The 26,293-nt window shown below is 33.2% G+C and overlaps 2 protein-coding genes, 2 long non-coding RNA genes and 2 other non-coding genes across 8 annotated transcripts; all 6 read left to right on the top strand.

Moving 5' to 3' along the window:
• The first annotated feature begins 800 nt into the window (after window positions 1-800).
• LOC100819787 (putative zinc finger protein At1g68190) lies at window positions 801-11,475 on the top strand. Of its 2 annotated transcripts, none has more exons than XM_006589601.4 (5): window positions 801-1,022; window positions 1,816-2,428; window positions 8,350-8,712; window positions 9,800-10,027; window positions 10,873-11,475. In XM_006589601.4, the coding sequence occupies exons 2-5, from the start codon at window positions 1,937-1,939 to the stop codon at window positions 11,104-11,106; spliced, it is 1,317 nt and encodes a 438-aa protein (XP_006589664.1). In that variant the 5' UTR covers window positions 801-1,022; window positions 1,816-1,936; the 3' UTR covers window positions 11,107-11,475. The 2 variants fall into 2 exon arrangements, with proteins under 2 accessions (XP_006589664.1, XP_003535713.1); XM_003535665.5 differs by having other exon boundaries at window positions 801-1,026.
• Window positions 11,476-13,923: 2,448 nt separating this feature from the next.
• On the top strand, window positions 13,924-17,227 carry LOC100819250 (zinc finger CCCH domain-containing protein 15). 2 transcript variants are annotated; one of them, XM_041005980.1, is made up of 4 exons: window positions 14,061-14,120; window positions 14,251-14,332; window positions 14,484-15,251; window positions 16,399-17,227. In XM_041005980.1, the coding sequence occupies exons 3-4, from the start codon at window positions 14,499-14,501 to the stop codon at window positions 16,726-16,728; spliced, it is 1,083 nt and encodes a 360-aa protein (XP_040861914.1). In that variant the 5' UTR covers window positions 14,061-14,120; window positions 14,251-14,332; window positions 14,484-14,498; the 3' UTR covers window positions 16,729-17,227. The 2 variants fall into 2 exon arrangements, with proteins under 2 accessions (XP_003535712.1, XP_040861914.1); XM_003535664.5 differs by lacking the exon at window positions 14,251-14,332 and having other exon boundaries at window positions 13,924-14,120; window positions 16,399-17,226.
• Window positions 17,228-18,865: 1,638 nt separating this feature from the next.
• Window positions 18,866-19,547, top strand: LOC100500552 (uncharacterized). The gene is made up of 2 exons (NR_157244.1): window positions 18,866-19,057; window positions 19,183-19,547. It is a non-coding gene; the product is annotated as an uncharacterized lncRNA (long non-coding RNA).
• Window positions 18,894-19,003, top strand: MIR2118B (microRNA MIR2118b). Its single transcript, NR_048797.1, has one exon. It is a non-coding gene; the product is annotated as a microRNA MIR2118b (primary transcript).
• A 2,480-nt stretch (window positions 19,548-22,027) lies between the features above and the next one.
• On the top strand, window positions 22,028-24,252 carry LOC121172910 (uncharacterized). The gene is made up of 2 exons (XR_005886769.1): window positions 22,028-23,471; window positions 24,072-24,252. It is a non-coding gene; the product is annotated as an uncharacterized lncRNA (long non-coding RNA).
• On the top strand, window positions 23,303-23,397 carry MIR482D (microRNA MIR482d). The gene has a single exon (NR_048897.1). It is a non-coding gene; the product is annotated as a microRNA MIR482d (primary transcript).
• Window positions 24,253-26,293: the final 2,041 nt, after the last annotated feature.

The raw sequence follows: 26,293 nt of genomic DNA, 5'->3' as shown, positions 1-26,293 counted from the left end.
TAGTGGTTTCGCATCTGCATCGGACCCGTCTAGGTCAGGCTCAATAGTCCGTTTTGCTTATTTTCATATGAATAACTCTTTTTCTTCATGGAAAGGAGTGGGCTTTATTTGTGTAATTTGAAATCATAGCAGATTGATACAAGTCAACAATAGCTCGGAAACTATTTCCTGCACTACTATTTGCTTCCTGCACATTTTTACATTTCAGAGAGACCTTTCTGAAATGAAATTTTAGGCTCTGGATTAGGTGTTCCAGAAGCTTAAAAGAGGTGAAGGAAGCAATATTGTAGGTGCAGGAAGCAACTGCCCAACAGCTCCTACACTTTATGAAAAGGTCCAAACAATAGTTATTGTATTCACTGTTCAATCTTCGCGGCGGACCTCACCGACAATGCCACTTTTTATTTTTCTCTCTCACTTTCGTGTTCTCTTTCTCATTTCAACTATATTATGATTCAGTGTCAAATAAATAGGCTCAGCCACTTTTCGTAGTTATTATATAGAATTTTCCTTAAGTCTACTAACAAAAAAATAGCACATTCAAATTTATCCAATAATACAAAAAATATGAAAAATAAAATAAAAAAAGTGTTTATATAGTACAGCAGTACTTTTTGTTTGCTGTTGATCTGAATGGAGTCAAAAGTTAAGTTATGTTGTGTGACTCGTGAGGCACGAGGGCGTGGGCCCGTTAAGCGAGTTGCGATTGGCCCAACGCGGCTAAACTTTCGGATTACGTAACCACCACATTCACATGCACTATATACATTGGATAACGTCCTTCGTGGACCCCACTCGACCACATCGCTTTGTCCATGCTGGAAAGTTCCATGTCTCCACTGTACACGTCATCATCTCACCCGGTTAGTAAAGCCTGCAACAACAACGCACGACTCATGCTTCCTTCCTTCCATGCTTCTTCACAATCAACTAGAGAAGAGAAGAAGCCACAACCTTTCCAAAACAAACACTTTTTTTCTCTTTGCTCTCTTGGACTTAATTTTATTGGGAAACAATCCTAGGTAAGTAAGTCTCTTACTTCTTTTTCAGTTTTACAAGTCCTTCTCAAAAGTCAACCCTCCTGCTTGCTTCTCTCAGATTTCTTGTTGCTAATTGTTGCATCCACTGCTTTTCTAAACACTTTTGGTTTTTTATTTATTTATTTTTTGGTTCCTTTTCTTTCATTAAAAATAAAATTAAATTCAGATCTTATTTTGTTTGTTTGTGGCTTTGTTATCTTCATTTATGTTGATGATAGTTTTTTGGGAGGTCAGAGTGGTTGAATAATCACTGATTTGGAATTTTCCAATCTAGGTGATATTACGATTGATAATTACAACTATCATATTATACTTTATATTACAAATTCTGGAGTTAATTATTAGTCATGTGTGCAAATTAAGGGAGTTTCATAATAATTCCTTTGGGACTTCTAATAAATTTGGAGCAAAATAATTTTTTTTCCTTCTTCGAGTGAATAGTATATTCATTGAGTTTTCACACAGTGTCAATGCCATCCAATTACAAATTGTTATATAAGATAAATTTGTTGACTTTTATAATAACTATTTTAAAGTCATATTAATCATTATTCGTGGTTGATTGATTATATCTGTGAAAAAATTTACATGGTTGATGTATAGAAATTAAACTCCTTTTCTTTTTAATTTTCTCAAAGGACCATTTAAAACATGCTTAATAGTGTTCTCATGATTTCACAAGTATATGCAACTGCATTTGATGTGAAGCTATTGTCTTTTTATTCTTCAGCTTTAAATTCTATTGACCACACGACGTGATCGATTTTCTTTACAGCTTCTAAACCTACACGGGACAACAACTGATAAAAGATGGGGTCATCAAATTGCCGCCTATACAGTATAAGGTTTTATAATTTCATAGCTTTTTTTAATGTTTGGAATTGAAGACTAAGGAAATGGAGAAGGTTTGTGAATTCTGCACAGCTTTGAGGCCACTTGTTTACTGTAAGGCTGATGCAGCATATCTTTGTCTTTCCTGTGATGCAAAGGTGCATTTAGCAAATGCAGTGTCCGGCCGGCACCTCCGGAACCTCGTGTGTAACTCATGCGGATACCACCTTGCTTATGTTCTGTGTTTGGAACACAAAATGTTGATATGTCGTGACTGTGACCAAAAGTTGCACAACATTTCTTTGCCACATAAGAAACGAGCTATCAGAAGTTTCATGGGTTGCCCTTCTGCTAAAGACTTTGCAGCACTCTGGGGGGTTGAATTGAATGAGATTGAAAACAGTGCCAGTCAGGATCAGTTTGATTCAGTTTCTTGTGTTTCTGCAGATTTAAATGTTGCACAAGTTTCAGGAAAGCCTGGCATTCAAACTGAGGTCCCTTCAATGCTATCTGGGGCCAAACTTGATGGGGGAGGATCAACCAGTCAACAAGGTCAGGTATGCAAGACATAGAATGAAGTTTTAATACCTCTTTTATTGTAGTGATGAAATATATAATTTTAGATTTCAGTCATTTGAAAATTAAGTTAATAGCCAAAGCCATCATAATATAAAGTTTATCTTTATGTCACCTAACTTTTACATTTTAAAACTTTCTAAAGGCACTAGTCATAAACCATGTGGTACTTATGAAGTGATTGACTTAAAAAAAGTGAAAACCAATAAAAGTCAGGGCTTAAAAGCACATACACGGATATGCAGACATAGTATCACAAGATACAAGTTCACTTTCCATACTTCAAATTGGTACCAATAAGTAATTTAACCTTTCTAAAATTAATCAATGTATTCCTTAGTTTGTCCTTTGATTTAAGGACTATCAATCAAATTGGTTCCAGACTTTAGGAACCAAATTGACTGATACACAATAGAGAGACTCAAGTACACTATAGTAAGAAACAAAAATGTGACATTCAAAGTAAATTGAGGGATTCTTAGCATTAGGGATTAAAATTTATTTTTAATAATTTCAATGACTAAAATAACTGATAATGAAAATTTCAGGAATTGGTTTGATGGTTTACTCTAATATTTAAGATGTTGTTAACATTTGAACAAATGAGAGAAAGTACAGTTTTTTTTTTAAAATTTTATTTTGAGCAAATCCAAGGAATGGTCACTATGCTCAGATTTAGGAATTTGTAACAACTATAGTATTGAATAAACTCAGAGAGAAGGAAGAGAAAACTTGTTGAACATGAAAGCTGATTTTATTGATTATCAAAGTTAATTACAAAAGGTTACAAAAGAGGTATATGTAGACCTCTGTTCTGTTATTGTAACATTTTAACTAACTAACAAAACCTAACCAAACCTAACTGATTCTAATCAACTCTAAGATAGGTGTTGTTAGCAAAAGCTAACAGCCTTTACAATTAGTTTACAAAACTGTTTTCACAGTTGACTAATAACATACTCTAATACCCCCCTCCCCTCAAACTCAAGGGGAAGAGTTTTCAGGAGAAACACTCTTCACATTGAGTTTGCCTCGAAGAACTTCAAATCGTAATGCAGAAAGAGGCTTGGTGGGAATATCAGCCCACTGATCTAAAGCTGGAACATGGACAATAATCTTCTCTCTTACAAAAAAAGATATCGATTTCCATGTGTTTGGTACAACTGAGAAAAACTGAATTGTGTCCAATAAAACCCGCACTTTGATTATCACAAAAAATAACAAGAGTAGTGAATGAAACGTGCAATTTTTTTAGCAGAGTATGAATGCAAGTTAATCCAGTGGAAGTTTGAGCTATACTGCGATACTCAGCTTCTGTACTAGACCTGGCAGTAACTTTCTGCTTTTGAGACCATCAAGAGATTAAGTTTGGACCAAGAAAAATAGCAGTCCCTGGGGTAGAGCGCCTGCCATCCACATCTAATGCCTAGTCAGCATCACAAAAAACTCGAATAACTAAGGGCTTGGTAACAGATGTAGGTTGAAGAAGCAAACCATGAAACAAAGTGCCCTTTAGATACCTTAATATCCTTTTTACCACTGTCCAGTGAGAATCCAAAGGAGCAATCATAAATCAGCAAACTTTGTTGATAGCAAAACTAATCTCAGGTCTAGTAAGGGTAGCATACTGTAATGCACTAACTACAAACCTGTATAAGGTTGGATCATGAAAGACATCAGCACCATGTTGAGACAACTTGCAGTTGGATACCATTGGAGAAGAGATAGAGTGAGCTTCAACCATGTTAGTCTTGTGAAGTAATTCTCTAATGTATTTGGTCTGACTCATAAGGATAGAATTGTTGGGTATATACTTGATTTCCAGACCCAGGAAATAATCTAGATGACCAAGCTGCTTGAGTGAAAAAACAAGTGTTTAACTTGTATGTAATTTGCTGTATTAGTGAAGTTGAACTACCTGTTAGAATGATATCATCCACATAGACCAGGAGATAAATAACATGCATTTGTTGGCGAAAAATGAATAAAGATGAATCACTTTTGCTTCCAACAAAACCAAACTGCAGTAAAGTAGATTTTAGCTTGTCAGACCACTGCCTTGGAGCATGTTTTAAGCCATAAATGACTTTGTTGAGTTTGCAGACCAACGACTTATCTGCAACTTCAAAACCAAGAGGCTGAGTCATGAAAACAATTTCTTCAAGTGACCCATTCAGAAAAGCATTATTTACATCAAGTTGAAATAATTTCCACTCATGAGACAAAGCCAGAGTAAGGATGATCGAATAGTAACAGGTTTGATCACAGGAGAAAAGGTTTCATGAAAATCAAAACCATGCACTTGATGAAATCCCTTGGCTACCAATCGAGCTTTGGACCTGTTAATGGAATCATCAACATTTTCCTTTACCCTGAAAACCCATTTACAACCAATAGCTTGCCTATTAAGAGGTAACGGTACCAAATTCCAAGTTCTGTTCTTTAGCAAGGCATCATACTCTTGTCGCATAGCAGTGAGACAATCTGCATTTGCCAAAGCCTGTTTTACATTTTTAGGCTCAGAATGAGTAAGAAACAGAGAAGGATGTAACCTAGGGTTGTGAATACCAAATTTAGACCTTGTTTGTATAGGATGAGTATTGACTGGTACAAAATTTGGTACAGAAATAGATTCTGAAGAGGATGAAGCAAGGGTAGTAGACTCTGAATTGGCAGATACAGTGGAAGTAGAATTTTGAGGTACAGGCTCACTTTTGCCAGAAGATTGAGTTGATAAAGGAGAAAACCCAGGAGGAACAAGGGGAACATAAGCTGTATCAGACAATTGAGATGTTTGAGAAATGGAAGAGATAAAGGGTGGAGAAAGATTTGGATTGAGACTAAAGTAGGAATCAAGGTTAGTGACTGAACTAGTAGAAGTGGGAAACAAATCAGAATAGGGGAACCTTAATTCATTGAACAAAACATCTTTAGAAATGTACACTTTACCAAAAGAAGATAAGCATTTGTAACCCTTGTGGGAAGAGGAATAAATATTCTTGAGAACGAAAATTCAGTTTATGTGTATGATATGATCTCAATAAAGGAAAACAGACACACCCAAAAGTTTTAAGAAAATGATAATCAGGTTCCTTTTTAAACAAGGTAACAAAGGGAGTGACAAATTTTAGAGAAACAGTGGGAAGCCTCTTAATGAGATAAACAGATATGGTAAAAGCATAATCCCAAAATTGCAAAAGTAAAGATGCATGATGCAATAATGAGACCCAGATCAATTATATGTTTATGCTTTCTCTTAACCACACCATTTTAGAGATGCAGTGAGGACTTGTAAGTCTGTGAGAAATGCCAAAAAAGGCTAGAAGTGTGGAAAAAGGGTCTATATTCACCTCCCCAATCAGACTAGACACTTTTTATTTTGAGGTTAAGTTGTAGTTCAACCATGGACTCGAAAGTTTGAAAAACAAGCATGGTTTCAGCTTTGGACTTTATAGGATATATCCAAGTATACCTAGAGAAAACATCAATGAAAGAGACATAATATTTATAACTAGAATATGAGGTAATATGAGAAGGTCCCCACAAATCTGTAAAAATAAGCTCTAAAGGAGAATAAACATAAGTAGAAGTATGAGAAGGTAATCTATGAGATTTATCCACACAACAAGAAGCACAAAATCCTGTGGAATTTTTATTTGATGAAGAAATATTACAATGAGAGAGAACAAGTTTCATTACATGATCATTAGGATGCCCTAACCTAGCATGCCAAAGATTAGCAATACTGAGAGAAGAAGAAACAGAATCAGACATTACAGTAGAACTATTACTATTAATAGTGAGAGTTGAATTAGGAGAAGCAACACTTGAAACAGTAGACATCAGCAGTGAATGACTCTTTTGAAGCTTGAGATTATGAAAGGAGTAAATTTCATCAACACCAACAACTCCTTTCAGAAGGATCTTATTAGTCTTTTGAGATTTTACAAGACACACATAAGGGTGAAATTCAAAGAAAACAGAGTTATCTTTGACAAATTGACTAACACTTAACAAATTTTTTGAAATTGAAGGAAAACGTAGTAACTTGTGAAGTTTAAAGGTTATGCCAACATCAATAGGAGATATAAATGATGAAGAACCAGTGTTAGAAATACTTAAACCTTTACCGTTGCCTATGAATATCTGATCTAGTCCATCAAAGTGGGTGAATTGTTTAATATTTTGTGAGTCTCTAGTCACATGAAAATTGGCTCCAGAATTTGAAATCCAGGTGGTACCAGCTTGCCCATTCCCTGAGAGGTTGAATTAGTCAGCATGACACCGGGTTGACTATGATTTGGACCAGGATTCTTAGAATTCAGATTAACCCAGGCGTTTGAGGTTCTGACTGAACCAGTAGAGTATGGGGTAGGTTGTAATGTAGTGGGATCAATGAAAGCTAAAGATTCATGAGGATGGAAGGTCACATCAAACTGAAAATTGCAAACATTAGTTGTGTCCCAAAATTTAAGACAGATTTGACATTAAAAATTTGCAAATCGTCCACCACCACGACGACCTGCACCACGGCCCGAAAAGGCACCATGACCTTACGCACCGCGAGAACCACCAGAATCACCAGTTTTATAGGCGTTTGGATACAAACAGCCTTGCGTGTAATTTATCGAAGAAGAGTTCATCACCTGTGCTTCTTTGTTGTAGCGCATGAGTCGAGTTTCATGTCCGTAGAGCAACGCTTCAATCTTTGCGATGGACAAAGTTCGCTTTTTGCTTTCGATAACAGAAATCACCGACGCGTAATCCGACGACAGTCTTCAAGCAGCGCGTCAACGTATTCCTCATGACGAGCAGGGACACCAATACCAGCAAGTTCATCCACAAACCCTTTGATTTTTCACAAGTACTCCTCAATTGTTTTGTTGTCAAGAGTAATAATTGCTCTCATGGCAGTGCAGAGCTGTCGTGCTCGAGTTTTCGGGTAAAGGCTAAAATGCTCATGAATTTTATCCCAAACCTGATAGAAATGATCTGAACCAAGAACACACGACAACACTGATTTAGAAATAGTTGACTGCAGCCATACCAGGAGTGTTTGATCTTGGACCTCCTAGGCTTCATAATCAGGGTTGATACGATCAGCAACGCAATCATCCTCTGTGAGATAACGAGGAGGAATAATGGGATTAACCATGAAATGTTGCAATTTGTGTGACTTAATAATCGGTTCAACATGTTGACGCCAGCGAAGATTGTTGGAATCATCAAGTTTTTCAACCACAAAGGTGGGAAATGATTGAGGAACTGAACTGGAAGGAGTGGAAGCCATGAACACAAAATACTGGACCTTGCAAAGGAACTAGGAATTCAAAAAAATGGCTCTAGATACCATGTTGAATGAAATGAGAGAGAAGGAAGAGAAAACTTGTTGAACAAGAAGGCTGATTTTATTGATTATCAAAGTTAATTTCAGAAGGATACAAAAGAGGTATATATATAAACCTCTGTTTTGTTAACAAATTGTAACTAACAGAACCTAACCAACTCTAACGGATTCTAACCAACTCTAAGATAGGTGTTGTTAGCAAAAGCTAACTGTCCTTATAATTAGTTTAGAGAACTGTTTTCATAGTCTAATATATAGGAAGAAGTAATTTAAAATATGTACTCCTTAAAGTATTTAGCCAAATTGTGAAAATTTTTATTTTTATTTCTAGTCTTGATTCAATAAATCAAGACAAAAAATAATATAATTTGGATATACATGTCTAATTGATTAGCAAAAGAAAAAAAAAAAAAAAAAGACAAAAGTCAATAGAAACAGCGTCTACCAAATGTATTTGTCTAAAAGCAACCCACAGGGTTTACCTTTTTTCTGCTTTTGATGGACAAGTTAAATTGTGATACATCCTCTCAGTATTTATTCAATTTTGTCTTGCAGATATTGTATAGTGATCAAAAGCGTCAAACGATTCTGCAGCAGATTATTGATTTTAAATGGCTTCAACAAAATGAGGAGATTGATTATTCTGCAAAGATCAATAGGCTACAAGAAAAAGATTCATCTCCTTCAGTATATCAGACTCTTAAGAAATTGGACGACAAATTCAATGAGCAAGCACAAAATTCCCAAGATCTTGCTACTAATGTTCTGGAAAAAGACTGTCCCATTATGGAGCTGAATCCTGAAACTTTGCCTTCTACGTTTTCTCAACTTGACAATTTATATTCTTCTTCAACTATCGATCTTCCCTTGCATGGAGAATTGTTCTGGACATGCAAAAGTCCACTTCAAAGTAATCAGGTCAGAGAATTATCTGTCCACTGTTGTGGGCCATAGTTGGGCCTCTGGCTGTAAACACTGTTCTTCTAGATATGAAAATATGAAACTGCAAACTTGTTTTCCTAATTTGCACTTTTGCTTTGATGGGATGCATGTCTTTGGTGCTAAGCATCATATGAAACTTAATGACAACTTACATGAAAATATGAATGTGTTACACAAATATGCAAACATTGTTTAAGATAAATTATACCATTTTTTTTTCAAGTACAGTTTGGAAGAGAACATTGGGTTGTATACATCCCTTGAATATATTCAGAGTATGATCATGATGAAGAATGGGAACAGAGAGCCAAGTAATAAACTTAAAAACACTTAAAATTCTACATTTAATATTAAATTATAAATGATAAGCTATCATCAATAAGACAGATAATATGCTTCGTATAGGGAACTCAAAGGACATTAAGTCCAATAAGACAAGCCGCACAAGCTTTAAAACTCAAGTATATCTTGTCTACAACAGAAAAGAATAACAGTCTAGCTATAGACAAGATATCCCAATATTTACTAAAAAGGATTTAAGTTTTGTAATATAAGATTAATATTATTACAAGACTTTTCTGACAATGAAAGTCCTCCAATGCAAAGGCTTCAACTTCTTCCTTCCAGGCCAACCCTGGTTAAAAGGAAAAACTGGTTGAAGTTGAACAAATGGGAAATAATCCAAACAAATTTCAACTAGCTTCTGAATGTCTTCAACAGGAGTTTGGTAGGCAAAGTGCCAAACCAAAACATGCCCTAGATAGGGTTTCTAAACTTAAATCAGTATTATAAAGTGTTCGGATTTTTTTGTTTCCAACTTTGCATGCTGATGTATTAATCTTAGTACATGCCTTCCAATCTCTGTTAGCGACAAGAAATGAAAAATTGAATGTCTGACATCTAGCAGTGTAAGCAGACGCTTCTCTTACTGTGTGTTGTTGACTGCATTAACATCTGATTCATTTAAATTTGGTTGACATTATTTTGATTGTTCAGTATCAAGCATCTGGTTAACTTTTTACTTCTTGTCAAAGTGGAAATTTCTTTTTGTCAATGTCTGCAGTTGTGGTCCCAAAATATTCAAGACCTTGGGATATGCAAAGAACTTGTTTGTCAAGATGATTTTAACATCCCTGATGTTGACTTAACTTTCCAAAACTATGAGGAACTATTTGGAGGAGATCAAGATCCAATTAGAATACTGCTTGATGATCAAGATGTCTCCTGCTCTTCTTTAGAGAAGGATAAGTCAGTTGACAAGTCAGTTATTGACAATCCAAGTGCAATGGAGGTCTGAATTTCTTCCATTATAGTAACACATTTTCACTTCCTCTAAGTGTATTGATAATTATAGGGCTACATCAGATAATAAAGATAATGGAACTATGGAAGAGATTCATAATATCTATATCTATATCAACTTGAGCAGAATATGAACAGAAAAACCTTTTCATTTGACTAATTTTTATAGAACTATGGGCAATGTTAATGCAGAAAAAACATTGTGTGCAGAAAAGTGCACTCCATCACATCAGTTTCCTTTCAGTTTATGACTTCTTCCACCAAAAGAGGAAAATGTGAAAGTTTTCAAGTTTAGACATGAATAATATTGGTGTTAATACCTTCTGGTCATTCTTTGTTATTGGATATACCAGACATTTCTTTGGAAAGCATTCGAACATGTAAATTGAGTTGGAAAAGTACCACAGATACTGTAAAATTGTTACATTCAAGATTCAGCAAACCTATCCAATATTGAGTTTGCTTGGAATTGCACTTCCTGTCTTTATCTTTGAAGCTATTCATAACCATAGAAGTTTACCAAAATACCACAAAAGAAGAACTGGGTGACTATTATATGCTTCCATATGTGATGCAATGGTTCAGTACCATAAAAGTGTAATATATGGTGCACATGTTTGGAAGCTTCCTGTTCTTTTTTGTATAGTTATAGTAACCTTTAGAATAAACATGTGTCACTTTTTATTCCAATTGATCTTCACCAAAATCATTTAATTATGTATTCATAGATAGTTGATTTAGCTAAGGTGTAAGAAGTCAAGGCAGCATCAATAAGATACCTTGTCTCCAAAATAAAATACCTTTAATTGACGTGTTGTTTTTCTGTCATGAAAGGAATCTTCTGCAGCTGCGTCCATTACTATCTCCCAATCTGATCTTGACAACAAGGATATGAATCCTCTCAGCCAGTACTGTCCAAGAAGCATGGATCCTGCTCATGCAATTCGACCATTTGATTCAACTATACCATTCTCTGTTCTGAGATTCAATGAGGAAAGCAGTTGCACAAACCATGATGACAGTGCCCTTTCTCCCTACAGTGAAGGGAGGGCTTATTCAGGTAGTTAAGTTGTATTGAAGATTGCACACATGTGGAGGAAATGTCACATGAAGTGTATAAATAGAAAAAAAAAGTCTCAATTGTGAGTTCTGAGTGCTAAGTGCCTCACTTTAGCCACGCTGTTTAGTTGAGTAATTTTTACCGTGCCGTCCTGTGATCACATACCTGTTAAAATCTCCGTCTCAGTATTGTCAATTTTGACATTTGAATTTGTTTTTGTTTTTGTTGCCACATTGGTTTAATTCCAGCAATAATGCATTTTATCCCTGGAAATATTATTAGAATGATATATGTATTTTATCATATTTATATTCTTTTTGCTTCGAGGCATGAGAAGCAATTTCAACTTCTATCCAGGAAACCTGGAGCTAATGTAAGAAAGAGAGTGAAAGGCATTGAATTTTGCATATGCATGCTGTAGATATTTCTCTCGATTCTACACTCCAGACTGTTCCGCTTCATGAGGCTTTTGCTCACTTGATCAACTGATTCATTCAATTTCATGCACACTTTGTCTGTTTATATACTGTAACAAGTATAGCATCATAAAGAATTAATCTGTGCTATGTGTATGTAAATAGGAATAAATTCCAAACAAATTCTTACCTAAATTTGAGTGGACCTCCTGTTAAAAGTCTAACAATTTTGACAACTCAATTCCTATATGGTTATATATATATATATATCATCCACTTAATACCATGAACATTATATACACTGGGAAAAACTCACGAGGCAAATGTTGCAAGTGTCCAAGTAAATTTGCCACAACAAACGTTTTTATGGTTCTTGATCCTTGATAAATCATATGTCACTTGCTATACTTGCAGATCTTGGGACTTGCTTTTGTGTCTCTTGATAGTTAAAACTTTTGTATTTTTACCTGACATTTGAAATGTTTTCATCTTAACCCCTTTTACGTAATAATCTACCTATACTCACAGTTGTGTTCCAATTCAATTGAAGTTTAGGATCATGCTCTACAAGCAGCCATTTTCACTTGCAGCTATGTGCATTGAGACTAGTAAAGAAAGGGACATTTGTGATTTGGTCTTTAGACCTTGATAATACTTAAGAACAGCTAATTCAGCTTTTAGCAGTGTGACCAAAGCTGTAATGACAGGGAAAGATAATCTGACCATTGTTTGTTTTTATGACAAGATAAAGTTTGAGAAGAATTGTGTGGCTAACTTAACAACCAAGTCCATGACACGTGGGAAGGGCTTTGTCTTTTGCCTATTGAGAAAGAAATTAACGTGAGGATATCTATTTGGATGAGCGTTATTTTATTCAACAAACGCTTTGATACCAGATTTTGATAGAGTAGCGATTAGAGGAAGAGGTTGTTGTAGATGTGATAAAGAAGCAATCCCTCCAATTCCATATAGAAAGACTATGATCATGATGGGCTCCTATTATATATATATATATATATATATATATATATATATATATATATATATATATATATATTTTCTAAAATGAATGTCAAAGTGTCTTAATCCACTTCCGTGACTTGAGAATGGGAAACCAAAGCCAAGACCACCACCAGCCAGTACCCTCCTTCAAACTAACTTCAAATTCAAGCATTATATAATCAAATGCTCATCTAACCGTAACTGCACCTTGAATACGCCCTCTAAACTGTCTTCGCCTCCTCTTGTTATCTTTCTGTTAGAACCAAATAAATATTATTTCTTTTTATGTGTATGTTCCAAAGGAACAATAAATCATATTAAGGTGGACCCCCAATGTCATTGAATTTTGATTAGAGTAGAAAACTAAAGCATTTGAATTTGCCAACTAAAGATATTGGCATGTGTAGTTTAGAAGTTTTTACTCAATATTACATATGTGATTTAAAGTAAATTGACACTTTGTTGTTTACAGGGTTTTTAATATATCGATTTGGTCCTTAAATGATAAGTTCTTTCAACATCAACTTTCTCCAAAATTTATTATTTATTATTTATTATGATTAAATTGATGTCTTTTAATGATAAAAATAAATAAATTTAGGGACCACTTTAATAACACTAGTTTTTTAAAGATAAAATAAACAATTTATGGAAAACCAAATCAAGTGTTTATTACCTGATTCTTTTAAATGTACCATCAAGCTAACTTTTACCATGATTCCTACACGGATTTGAATTCTTAAATATGTATTTTTTTAAAAGAAATTCTTAAATATGTATAATGCACTTGAAGCAATATTCAGGTGATTAATAATCAGTGGCAGAAAAAATCAATTCGCTGAGCCGGTTCAACTATTTTTGTCATTTCAACAATTTTCAATCGTTACATTTATATAGGGTATATTGACCATTTTAGACAAATATTATTTTAATTTTGTTCACTTTTATTTTTAAGATAATATTAATAATTTAAAATATTTTTTTATTAAAATATAGCATTCAATATTTTTTTATTTATTACTGTATTTCTTAACAGAGACAATAATTAACAACACCCATATTAGTTTCTGCATTAAGTATGTAATTAATTATTGATGTGAGTGCATATGTTTGTTGACATCAGTTAAACATTTATTTAAGTACAAATGAATAGAAAACGATGCATATAACAATAATTGATAACAAGATTATATTTTATTATGTCGCTGAATTGAGTTTAGACAGAATCAAGTAGTACAGTAAGATGCAAGCTGAATATATTATTATTTCATAAAAGGAAAAGGAAAGAATATCAAGGACCAATTTAGTTTTAAGGAACACACAATTTAAAATACCAAAAATCACCTCCAAAAGATTGCCCGGATCTTTTGAAATGAAAGGGGGCAATTAGGGAAAGGCACGAAAATTGCATAAGGTCCAAAAGATCATTCTGTTAGGAAGTGTGTCAGAGACGGTTCTTTCTCTCGCGCACCAAACACACACACACACACGCCTCAACCATCTCCACTATAAAACCTCTTCTTCCACCTCACTCTCTCTCAGATCGCTTTCTCTTTCTAAAATTCTCTCACTCCACAGAGAAGACTCTCAGAACCAACAGCGAGGTGAGTGCGTGAGTGTGCTTTTCAAGAAATTCTCCGTTTCTTCATTGAACCGTAGCTAGCTTATTGATGATCTTTAATTTTTCTCTGAATTAACAACTTTTTCATGTTCGTTCATCAATTTGCATGTTAGACTCATCAATCATTTCATCGACATTTATTGAATAGTTCCTCGTTTTCTTCGATCGCGCTCTGTGAACTTTTAACACGAACCGGTAATTAATTTATATATTATGATCTGAAAATTGATATATGCATGAATTAATTAATGTTCGATCAAAGGAAACGATTCAGTTAATTTATCGATCGTCACGTCACGTTTCAGAAGTTCTTCTTACCTACTATCTCTGCCTGCTGATCTTGCAGCACCGAGAAAAAAAAATGCATAACAAGGACGCTTGCTCTCCCTCCTCCAATGGCGGATTCGGAGGCGGCGCCTCCGCCGGTCAAATTCCGTCAACCGGCGGCCTCTACAGTTCTCTGTACTCGGCACTGTCGAACGAGAACCTTCCATCGCTCTCCGCGAGCTGCAGCAACGGAAGCGGCGGTGGCGTTTCGATGTATCCTTACTCGGAGTCAATTCAGAAGCACCAGGACATGGTGAACCGTCAAAGCATGTGTCTGAATCGCCTCGTTGAAACTTCGAAGGAGGTGGAGGCTCTGAGGGAGGAGAATGGCCTGCTCCGAGCCGCGAACAAGGAGCTCCAGAAGCAGCTGCACCTCGTTATCCAGGCTTCGCTGGAGAATCACTACGGCGGCGGCGACGGAGGCTCCTCCGGCCAGACGCAACCGACTCTGTTCAATGTTTTGCATGGCTTCCGCGGCCTCCACATTGGGGAAGGGAATAAAGAGAATTATGCAGATTGGAATAACAATAATCTCAATATCATGAATAATAATAACAGCAACAATAAGGAGCTGCAGGAGATTTCGGAGGAGAGTCCAACGAGCGTGATTGAGAATAACAACGTGGTGGAAGTGGAGAGGTTCTCGCTCCCTAAGAGCATTTCTGTGAGGTCCAATGGCTACTTGAAGACGGCTCAGTCCGCTGCTCTCGCCCCCAATAACAGCAATGCCACTCGCAACAAAGGCGCCACTCGCCCACGCGCCTCCGCCACTCCACCTGAACCCGTTGTAAGGACACACGTGCCCTCTACCAATGCTTTTTTTATTTTTTTAATTATTGTTAATATTATCATTGTTATTTGTTTTGCGGTGTGATTATTATGTTTATCGTTATTTACCGTACTTTGACGTGCTTGTTAGTTGCTAATTATTTTCCTTTCAAAAGAAGTAAAACCTTGCTTGTCTATGTCATTACCTGGTAGCTGCAACGAATGGAGTTGTTTCGGGTTGTTGTTGTTGTTGTTGTTTTCATTTGCGTGCGCTACTCTAGTTAGTAATAGTATATTCGCGTTCACAGGACCCATTAGGCGAAAAAGAAGTAGCCTATGGTTTCTGTGACACTTGTACGTAACCTGTTTGGTGGCTTGCATATCCTGGGGTTTAGGGTCGTTAGGTTAGGTGGGGTTCAAAGCTTTTCCCGTTTCCTTTTCTTGTCTGGGTATCATGTTCCAATTAAGTAAAATTAATTGATACATGGAGCCATACATGCAGATTTAGCATTACATATCTAAAGAGTTAAATAGTTATTATTTTCACCATCTCTATGAATTTTGAAATATATGGAAATTGGCAAGACTAAAATAGTAGATGGAGCTAGCCATACAACGTCCACTAAATAACTTTTTTTTCTCTCACATCTCTAAATTTTTAAAATATTTATGATAGTCTTGTTGTATGAATTAAATTGGTCATTCTGCTGCTAATGGTTTTGCAAGTTCAACGTTTTAATAGCCGCAAACAAAAATACCCTGTGAGCTGTGAGATGACATTATCAATGTTAATGATAAAATCTTATTGATGTAAATATCTTTTATCATATGAAGAAAATTAAATCTTAATGTCAGCAAAGAACATGAACTAATTTTTGTAGTTAACGTAATTAGTGTGTGGGGAAAGTATATATAATGACTTGCTTGTGCACTGGGCACGTGTATCGATCCCGAAATATAAATGCATAATTGGATATATAATCTAGAAAACCATGACAATTAACTACAGTTATATGGTTGAAGATTGTAAGTGCAACATTTAATGACGATAAGTCGATGATATCTAATTTATCTATCTAGACTTGAATGTTGCTATATATCCTAAACAATTGGGGGGATCGAGTTTTATATATATTAATATTATTTGTTGTTGTTATGGTATACAGCAAAAGGTATATGTGCGTGGAGGGCAGAAAGAGGAAGAGCCTCTTGAAATGATAGTGTATAACCAAGGGATGTTCAAGACTGAGCTGTGTAATAAGTGGCAGGAAACTGGAACATGTCCATATGGAGACCACTGCCAATTTGCTCATGGTATTGGGGAGCTTCGCCCAGTGATCCGCCACCCACGCTACAAAACTGAAGTCTGCAGAATGGTCCTTGCTGGGGTTGTGTGCCCATATGGCCATAGATGCCATTTCCGCCATGCACTTACTGAACAAGAGAAAGCTGTCGTATCACAGCCTAAGCCCAGATCAATGAAGCTCGAAAGATAAGATCCCATATATAGTCTGCTGGATCGAGTAAACGTAATTGGTACATAATATTCTTCATTGTGTAATTACAAACATGGACAACCACCGGCCAAAAAATAATTACTTTTCTCATGAAAAGTATGGGTCAAAAAATACAAAATACAAATATAGGAGGCTTGCTTGCCGCAATATGAGATGTAGATCGAGCAGGATTCTTGGGTCAGTAGTCCTCGTCGTGTCTTTCTTTTTTCTTCCCGTCATTTTGATTTTTGAATGTTACATACATAATACGTCAGATGATCCCAATCCAAGCAACCAAAGAGAAAGTATTCTTTGTAATGATACTAATTCTTTTGGTACTTTTGCAATGATGCCATTTGATACTTTGCAAAGGAAGCAATTTCTCGTTGCGGTTGTAATACTTTCATAGCGTAGTCTATTTCTTAGCTGCTTGAACTTTTTCTTTTAATACGAAAATATATTTCACTTCCACTTGCTTATCAAGTAAATCTATCTTTCCCTTTTAGGCCAAGATAGTACTTTACTTGCATTTAGCCCAAGACAAGATTCCTTAGGCCTGGCCTTGTCCTGTGTGAAACAAATGGGTCTACATAAGTTAGGACATACTATTATGTTTATTTGGGCCTCAGAATGGTAGCACATACCAGGACATTGGTAGCTTATATTAGATCCTTCGAAATTCGAATATTTATGCATAAACGATTATGGGTGTCGTGAAGGTCAGGTCCGTTTTTTTTCTTGTATACAAAGGCCTGTGATAACGAGATACTGTACGTGCATCTTTGAATTGGGCCAGGCTGAGAAGTGAGTGGGTGCACCTAAGCGATAAGTAATAGTATAGGGGGGGAATGTGGTAGCAGCATGGCTCATAATTAAAAGTTGAACTCGGAGTTGCTTGCAAGGAAATCATAAATTACAACTAGAAATCAGCCAATATCAGAAGATTTTCCACCGCTATTATCAATTTATCATACATCATACAGGTGAAGCACCAGACGAGTATTCTGTCATTTCATTTTGCCTAATCACATACTTCTCCGACAACTGTCATCACTCATCATTTTTATCCAGAAACGAACTTGCCTGCCTGCTCAGGCAAACCAAGCAAGTCGTATGTAGAACTGGGGAACACTTCATTCATGTTTTATTCCTAACCCCTATAATTTACACTTTACAACTAAACCTACCACACCATGGTGTGCATTTTACTGTTGCTAGTTCATAAAACAAAATAGTCTCACCTATACTAAGTTCTAGAGTCAACGTGCTTGAAAAATGAATTTTCTTAAGAATTCAACTCACTGTATAAATTAATTCGAACCAAGATTGCATCAATGAAAAATTGATCAGAGTCTTGCCCCCAGGAAAGAACCCAACCTCTCCAAGCAAAGAGTAGTAATTCTTTTCAGTTGAGGAATGAAGCCAACTGGAAACACGGATATTGAAGATATATGTTGAATAAAAGGCCAACAAACAAAGGGGACAAAAACCATCGTATGACGGGTTTTCAGGAGTCTCATGTTGATGGTCACTGTTATAATAATAATAATATTATTAAAATTGATATTTAAAACTTTTTTATTTAATAATTTAGTTTTATTTTAAATTATAATAAGTAAATAATCAAAAAATACTAAAAGAAGTTTATATTTTATGTATTATCAATGTAAAAAATTATATTATTAACTAATTAAAAATTTTTAATACAGTAACTTTTAAGATAATTATTATATTTGTGAAAGAAAAAGGTAATTATTATTAAAAAAATTAATAAACTTACCATTTAAGACATATATACTTATTATTTTGTCAAATATTGTTTAACTTATATTTTATTATTACTAAATGAAAAAAAATAAACGGTGGAGATTGCTGTTGCATTGTGTTGTTGACTACAGAGAATCCAAAGTTGAATTGGTTGGAAAGATTCCCGTAGGTGTGGACAAGATAAAGGCATATGCAAGTCTAACGTGTAGTGGGGTAGGGGTTGGTAAATTAATAATGAAGGGTCTTTGTCCAGTGTCACCGTTTTCCTCACTCCATGCCAAGTCATGTGTGTGTTTTAAGCATCAATATTCTCTTTCTCTATATATTCATGTGTGGTTAACCAACCACTTGCACCTGTTCTATATTGATAGAGTGAGAAAGGGAAAGGAAGAAGAGCTTGAGGAAGTGATGGGAGATGGGAGGGTCGGTAAAGGATAACAGCGTCTCTATGATTAATTGTTGTGTTGTTTATTCTTTTGCCGATTCCACCCATTCCTATGATTTTCTTTGGTTCCTTTCTTTCCACTCTCCTCTCCGCTCTCCACAATCTGTTATGGTCATGGTAAGCACTTTTCTTCTTCATATCATACACTTATTATAGATCTATGTTTTTTTCGACCTTAATTAATACCAAAGTATCTATCTTCTTCCTTAATCTCACTGCTCTTTCTTGTTACTTCCTTCTAGAAGCTGCCGGTCTGACTGGGTTACATTCAAGACAAGAAAAAACAACAAATCGCTTCTTTCTTTTTTCGTCTTTTCTTTCCTTTTTCTTGTTTAAGGCTTAACAAATTATCTCAGCTCTAGTAGATGTAGATTATTACAGACAGATGCTAGTTAATTAGCTAGCTCCACAAGATGTTTAAAAATGTGATCTATCCATATCAAGCTGGACCAAATCCAAATAATTTTACTGGAGCTTTTCTTTCTTGGTAAAAGCTGGACATTTTTAAAGGTTTGGGTGCCACTATAACGCCACCAAAGTTTTCTTTCTTGATTTTTAACCAAGTTACATTTTTTTCCCTAAATTATTCCAGCGCTAATAAATACTGAATTTTCTGTTTTTTTTATAAAAAGAATTTTACATTAAATTCTTTGAAAATAATTTCATTTTGGTTGTTAATATTTTTTTTTAGTTCATAACAAATTAACGAATTTTGTATTTATTTTTTTATAAAAAATTATTAGAAAATAAACATATTAAATCAAGCAAAAAAATGTATTTTATTAAAATAAAAAGTGAAGAAAAAATTTATTAAAAACAAACACACAAACATATTTTAACTTTTTTTATTAAACTAAACGTTTTTACAAGTTAAACATAATGATAACGCGTTTAGTGAAATGGAAATGACTGTGCGGAAGATAGTTTCTGTTGATCTAATTGGATTATAATTTCTAGATTATAATCCGTTTATATAAATAACTGTTTGTAATTTTGTGAATATTACATTTAACATTTATTAATTAGAATACTTTATCATAAAAATAGATTTTGATATAAGATAATTATTATAAATAATTGTATATATTGGTATTACTTCATTAAAAATAACTATTTTAAAAAATTAATTTATTATATAAACAAACATCTTAAAATAATCTTAAAAATTGAAAATAAACGACAATTTTTTAATATTGTAAAATTAATTATACATTTAAATATAAAATCTATGTTTTAAAAAATTGTAGTAATTTTAAAGTATAAATATAGATTGAGGATTAAAAATATAAGTCAGCCACAATTAGATTAGGTCATTTAAATATGACGGAAGAATGAAAATGTCTCATTAATGAGTTAAAAGTTGATAAAATGGCATAAATAATAGAATAAGAGAGACGTAAATCTAAAATATTAATGCCTTAAAAAATCTAAAATAATATATTTGTAGATAAAAATCATTTTCAAATAAAAAAATTAAAAGTCATTCAAAATGATGAATTACTTACTTTTTAGCATTTTTTTTTACCAAAATTCGCACATAGAGTTCTAAATTCTAATAATGCCTATCAGTTTTTTAAAAAAAATAATGCGTATCAGTTATTTAGCATCTATTTTTTTTTATTTTTCAAAAATATTGTGAGTTTTGTAACTTATTTAATATATTTTCTATAATTTTATAATTTTTAATAATTTTTAAATAATAAAATTATTAAAAAATTTGCATAAAAAGTAAGTTAAAAATTTATTACTTCACTATTATAATTGAGAGTATTATTAATATGAATCTCGATAACTAATATTTTTAAGATATTGATTTAAAAATTAAAATAAAAAACATTTATTATGTAAATCATATGAAAATAAAAAAAAAAGTTATTAATAATATAATTTTTCATCTCTCCTCATACAAATATTTTTAATTTAAGTTTGTCAATCAATGTGGGAATCAAAATTAAAGCGAGCAAGTTGCTATTTTATATTGGAATTTGCTAATATCCTCTTATGTTAGAATATTTTAAAAATTTATATCAAATTATTTAGAAAAAAAATTCAATTATTTCTTATATGATAATAAATTTACTTTGAAAAATATGATAATTTAATATTTATATTTTAAAAAAATGTAAATTATTAAAATACTGTAAGATAAGCATTATTTGAGAGTAGAGTGATGATGCTTATAGTGGGAGTAATAAAAAAAGTAAAGAGTGGAGCCAAAAGAAAAAGAAAAGGCAAAGTTGGAGTGATGAAGACGGCAAGGCAAGTATCGAATATTCCAATCTCCGTGATGCGTGTGTTTGGTCTTGTTACCATTACCACAAGTTGAGTGACTGACATTACAATCATTATGATCGAGGAAGCTTTTGGTAATGGTAGATCTGGGAAAACAAATCAACAAATGTGTATGGTAAAAGTAATCTAACACTACACCAATGTATAAGGAAAGAAACTTGTATTAGGGTCATAATCTTAATGCTCCTAATTATATTTAAGGAGTATCTATATATTTGAACTTAAATTTGTTATTCATGAGTTAATTGAATAAAATATATTTTTCCATTCAATGTGCTCTTCTAAAAATTAATAAATAAAAAGTCATTTCAATAACCAATTGTAATAAAAAAATAAGCAAAATTATACTTTATTCTATGTATAATTTTGCTTTTCTATTTTAATTGTTTATAGAGTAAATTAAAACCAAGAGTATAATTAAGTCTAAAGAAAATAAAGTAAGATAATAGATAATGGTTTTTGTTCTTTGATTTTTCTTTTTAGTATTGTAATTTAAAAATATTTACGAAAATATATTTTTCTTTTGCAGTGACAATTTTATCCTTGAGTACTACTTTTTCTCGTAAATGTTCCGAAAGTAAAGAGAAAAAAAACTATATTAGTATAAATCATATTAAGTAGTTCTAGAAGTATTGAAGTTTTTTAAAATTGATTTCTGAAAGTTATTATAACACATCAACTTTTTTTATACTGAAATAGCACATCAACCCGAGGCTACATTGATATATATATATATATATATATATATATATATATATATATATATATATATATATATATATTTAGATATTTTAATACTTGATAGATTATACGTAACATTTTATTACTTTAAGGACGAGTTAATTAAGAGAGAAAATAATTCCTTGAAAATTAACTAATTTGATGGTTAATTCCAAAATTAATACTAAAACATAGTTTACACTTTACAGTACGCTAAAGACGTGAAAAAATTGAGACTCGAGTGAAAATTTATGAATGACTTACACAATACTACTTTCATATCAAACATCCTCTGAATAATTGCCGTGTATCATTTGAGTAAATTGGTTTTCTCAGTAAGTTTAAAATGGCCGTGTATCAAAGATCCTCTAAACAATTGCCGTGAAAAATTGATTTTACAATTATTTTTTTTTAAAAAAAAAGAAAAATTGCTTTTCCCACTAATTTGTATCATAAATATAAATAATAATTTTATTATTATTTATGTCAAAAATTCTATATTTTCTACTTGTATTGGAAACAGTAAAAATAAATAAAGTGTACAATCGCATTAAAAGTATCAAACAGAATTGCTTCATTAAAGACGCTCTTAAACTCTCTGCTCCCTGTTTGTCGTTACCATTGACCGAGTGAGTACTGTACATTTACCGCCCTATTGGGAATAGTATAAAATTTAGAAGTGATAAAGGAAGTGGGCCGTGGTGGGTAATAAATAAGACAAATGTTTCATTGATACAACACATTTAAATAGAAAAAAATATAATATAAATATTAAAAGATTTATGATATAATAATATAAAATCATTTCGATGATTTCTATACTCTGAGTTAGTTTTATGGTTTCCAATAATGAAAATACTTCACTTGTAGAATTTTTTTATTAAAAAAAGTGGATGTTTGCCTTTTTTTTAAGTAAATGATTAAAATAAGAAGAAAGTTGATAAGATCTTTAAAATAAGTAAATATTTATGTTTTTTTATAATAAAAAAAGTGGATGTTTGCTTATTATTTTTTAATAAATAATAGAGAATAAGCAGGAGAGGGAGACAGTGAGGGTCCATTATCGGATAGGATTCCATTTCCTCTGCCAAAACTTTTGTCCACATCCTATGTCAGGAATCTCATCATACCCACCATTTTGATTCCACTTTTGCATCATTATTTAATAAACATATTGAGAGGCTCTCTTTTACCTTTGTCCACCTTCCTTGTATTGTAATTACAAGTTATACCACCAACTACCCCCATTCAACCTCAACTCAAAAGGCTTCCTTCCTTGTGAATTGTGAGACATGAACATTGAAGAAGAAAATAAGTTTTCTTCAGAGAGGGGAAAAGGGAGATAAAATTGGGGGAAGACATGGGTATGGGGGGATTGGGAAGGAATATCCATAAGCAAAATATGTTATTTCTTCCCTACACCTCCCATACCACTGTTTTTCCTCTATTTCTCCCCCTTCCCTTGACTTCTGCTGCCTTTCCACATCTCAACCCTCCTTCTCATCTCATAATCGTAATGGTAATGATATCCCTCTTCTTTTATTTTTTCTTTCACTAAACATATATGTTTCTGCATGCTCTCTCTATTATGTGGGATTTTACATTTTAATTCACTAAATTTCTTATACGGGAAAAAAATAATGAAAGCTAGGAATTATTTATATAATTTATTTTTAATCTCTTCTAAAAGGTCTGACAATTGGAAGTTTAGTAAGAACTAAAAAAAGAAAGTATCTTCCAGTTTACAAGTTTGGTACAAAATCTTAGAACACAAACTCGTCTTGATCTGATTACATTATTATAACCACAGAACATAGTACCTTTTCAGAACATCTCTCTTATCATTAACCAACAGAATCTCTTATAAATCGTGCTAAGATAGTAGTTGGTGATTGGAGTTTGGGCACATCTCTTATCAAAACTCGTACTAATTCTATTTGTGTTGTACTGTTATAGGCACATCTTGTGCTTATTCTAGTTTAATAATATCATTGCTTTAAAAAAAGTGAAATAGTTATTTTCTCATCCTTTTGGTTGGCCGAAAAATCCAGCAACCAAAATGATTTTTTTTTTGTTACAAGCAACCAAAATGATTGACAACGAGTTATTTGCTATGCAGTAACAACCATACATATGTTGAAGAGTATGCGTAGTATTGTATTCAATTTGACCATCTATGTTCTATTAGCATATGCCAATTGTTCTAAACCTTTGAAGTTTAGAGTTTAGATCTCTCTCTTGGAGCAACAAATCTGGTATTGTCACTTTCTGATAATAAAGTTTTGTTGAATTTCTTTTAATTCAAAGTTTGACTAATTATCGGATTAATTTTCACCACACAATTATTTTTTTATCCAACTTCTGAACAATTGAATCAACTGGCCCTATTACGTTTTGACTAATCTTTTATTAGACTGTTTGGATCTTTTGGACCGGGCCCATTAAGGACAATTGTTGTTAGGCAAATGATAATTATACCTGAACTAAAATTCAAACAAATGCCAAACCAACCGGAGGAGTTACAAAAACCCAATCTCTATTATGGTTACAAGCAGAACTAGCAGCTAGTGCACTTGAATAATTGCAGCACCACGTTGTTGAGCATTGGTTATGAATTTCCCCATTCTACCTTGATAATGAAAATTGCAACAATACTTCAATAAAAACAAAATAATAATTTTCTAAAGCCATAACTCATAATTTACAATATTCCTCGTGTACCAAGCATCATCAGCATTATGACATTCTTTACATAAAAAACCTGAACGCTCAGTCTCATAAATTAGGCCTAGATGGAGCAAATTCATTCAATCTTAAATGGGGTTTGAGTGGAAGAGTGGCATGGGAGGGGTTTGAGTAACGGAGCTATAGAGGAGGAGGTGAGTAGCAGAGAAATGGGGTAAGCCAAAAAAAATGAAAAACTGTCTCTGGAAAGTTAATTTGAAATTGGGAATGAATTAAAAGGGTATTTAGGAGAAAATATTGATAGAAAAAAAAAAGGAAAAGGGTGGTATATTGATTAAATAAGGGAGGTAAAATTATCATTAGCCTTGTTGTTAATAATTTTAATTTTTCATTAATCTTGGCTAAAAGCCCACTCTGAAAAACCCGCGTGAGTTTATTTTTTAGGTTTTGTATTTAAAATTTCCAAATCCTTTTTTTTAATTGTTTAGTAATTTAAAAAGTTTTAAATAAAGGTTTCAATTGAGTAATTTGACGCCTTTAATTCTTTTTTAGCTAATTTTGTTGCTATTTTTTCCTTACAATTTTGAAATATTTGTTTGTGTAATTTGATTTGTTCCTAAATTTTGAAGATTATTTCCACTATTCCTATTTCAAATTATCTTATTTCCTACAACGCATGAGTTGTCCTTGGGAAGGCAAGTTTCTTTAACCAACATCCATTTTTTTTTTGTAAGACTACATCTTTGTAGAGGATTGTTTTAGGTACATTCACATTGGCCCTTGCCATCTTGGTGAGAATCGAAGTTGTTTCTCCTTTGTGTTTTGGTTTCAGCAAAACAATAAAATTGCAGAAGTTCATTATTTCATATTGAACCTTATAAAGTAAAGCTACTGGAATTGACAAAAGCTTCATATCTAAGCCATAAAGTTTTATGTTGAGAAATAATGAATCGAATTTATAAACTAATGGCTCTATCGGGGTAACAGTTAAAATAGATTGGTATACAACTCAGGCTGGTTTCTACTTTTCCTAATAGACATTCTTGAATTTTGTTGGGTCTTATATTGCTTAGACACGTAGATTTGAAGAGCTGAAATCAGAGAGGTCTGATACTAAAACATGTCCTATTGAATTTCTAATGATATACTGTTGTCTTTTGCCTTTCAAAAAAAAAAAATCCTATATAAGATTTTTATAGTTTTAGCATGATTGGTTATATATTCCCTTGATGAGAGATGGAATTCTTCACCCCTCTCGGAATCTATAGGGATATTATTTTCTGCAAACGATTTTCTTTAGGTTTGTATAATTGTTTTGAATATTTTAGGAAATTCTCAATTAGCATAACTAAGCATCCATGTAAGTATGCTCGGTTTTTCCTTTATACTTTGTTGAAATTCATATTAACTTTGGTGTTGGATCGCTTCCCTGTGCAAACACCCTTATTAGCCACCTAGGAAACCATCGAATTCTCAAACACTAAAAGGTAGAACCACTAGTCTTGTACAATTCGAGAAACTTGCAGAATTTAAATACACCAAATGGAAGTGGTAATGTGTGCGAAATTCACAAACCTCAATAAGGCATTCCTTAAGGAGATGGTAGACGTATCCATTATATATATATATAAAGATGGAGTATCAAGAAACCAGATT

This window comes from Glycine max, chromosome 10 (assembly GCF_000004515.6).
Source record: "Glycine max cultivar Williams 82 chromosome 10, Glycine_max_v4.0, whole genome shotgun sequence".
Lineage (NCBI taxonomy): Eukaryota > Viridiplantae > Streptophyta > Magnoliopsida > Fabales > Fabaceae > Glycine > Glycine max.
This window is presented reverse-complemented; position numbering and strand designations above follow the sequence as displayed.